This window comes from Trichinella spiralis, assembly GCF_000181795.1.
Source record: "Trichinella spiralis strain ISS 195 chromosome Unknown Scfld2156, whole genome shotgun sequence".
Lineage (NCBI taxonomy): Eukaryota > Metazoa > Nematoda > Enoplea > Trichinellida > Trichinellidae > Trichinella > Trichinella spiralis.
In genome coordinates this window covers 1-817 of record NW_003529095.1, presented here as the reverse complement: position 1 = coordinate 817, position 817 = coordinate 1, and the positions used below count along the sequence as shown (strand labels likewise).

Genomic DNA, 817 nt, shown 5'->3' with positions numbered 1-817 from the left:
AAAAAATGCACGCTCCACCACCAAAAAAATGCGCGCATTTCACTTGATTGGACGTGGCGGTTGACCAAACCTATTGAAACCCAAGCACATTATGAAATATATCAAGCACATTACACTGCACTTGATTATTTCTAATCGGTTACTCATTTTGGTCACACTCTTTAAACCTGATGCACAACACATCACACATGAAAATAGAATAAAACCACAGCACCCGTCTGCACAACAAATGCAACACAACTCAATTCACAGCCAGACACAATATCAACCACAGTACTACTACACTACTGCCAACCGTCATGTTGCACAAGTCGTCAATCGATCTGCTAAAATTAGATCGACGCAGAACGCCCAGGTACCAAACGTCACTGATGACTTTATTCATGCATATACACACACAAATCAAGTCATTTTATTGTGTCTGGATTACAAAGAAAACCACCACAACTGATGATACACGTTACAAATGATTTATTATTTTCCTTTCTGCACAGAGCGAAAGAATGTAGCATCATTTTCACGCATCAGTAGTGAGGATGAATACAACAAAGATCAACTGCACACAACACAAAGTGCAACTGCTCTTTTTGCACACATTACAAATCAATCACATTTCATGTATAAAAATACGATAATGATCCTTCCGCAGGTTCACCTACGGAAACCTTGTTACGACTTTTACTTCCTCTAGATGATTTGGTTTGGGAAATTTCCCGGCGCGAAGCCGAATACATATCCGACTACTGGCGCCAGTCAAAACACCTCACTAAATCATCCAATCGGTAGTAGCGACGGGCGGGAATCCACCACAGTGCGA

General features: G+C 41.0%; 1 protein-coding gene across 1 annotated transcript; it reads left to right on the top strand.

Moving 5' to 3' along the window:
• The first annotated feature begins 91 nt into the window (after window positions 1-91).
• Tsp_15989 (conserved hypothetical protein) lies at window positions 92-451 on the top strand. The gene has a single exon (XM_003368671.1). The coding sequence runs from the start codon at window positions 92-94 to the stop codon at window positions 449-451; it is 360 nt and encodes a 119-aa protein (XP_003368719.1).
• The last annotated feature ends 366 nt before the right edge of the window (window positions 452-817 follow it).

Bases quoted from the DNA above. Each gene is read 5' to 3' on its own strand.
- Tsp_15989 (XM_003368671.1), top strand. From the start codon at position 92: ATGAAATATATCAAGCACATTACACTGCACTTGATTATTTCTAATCGG.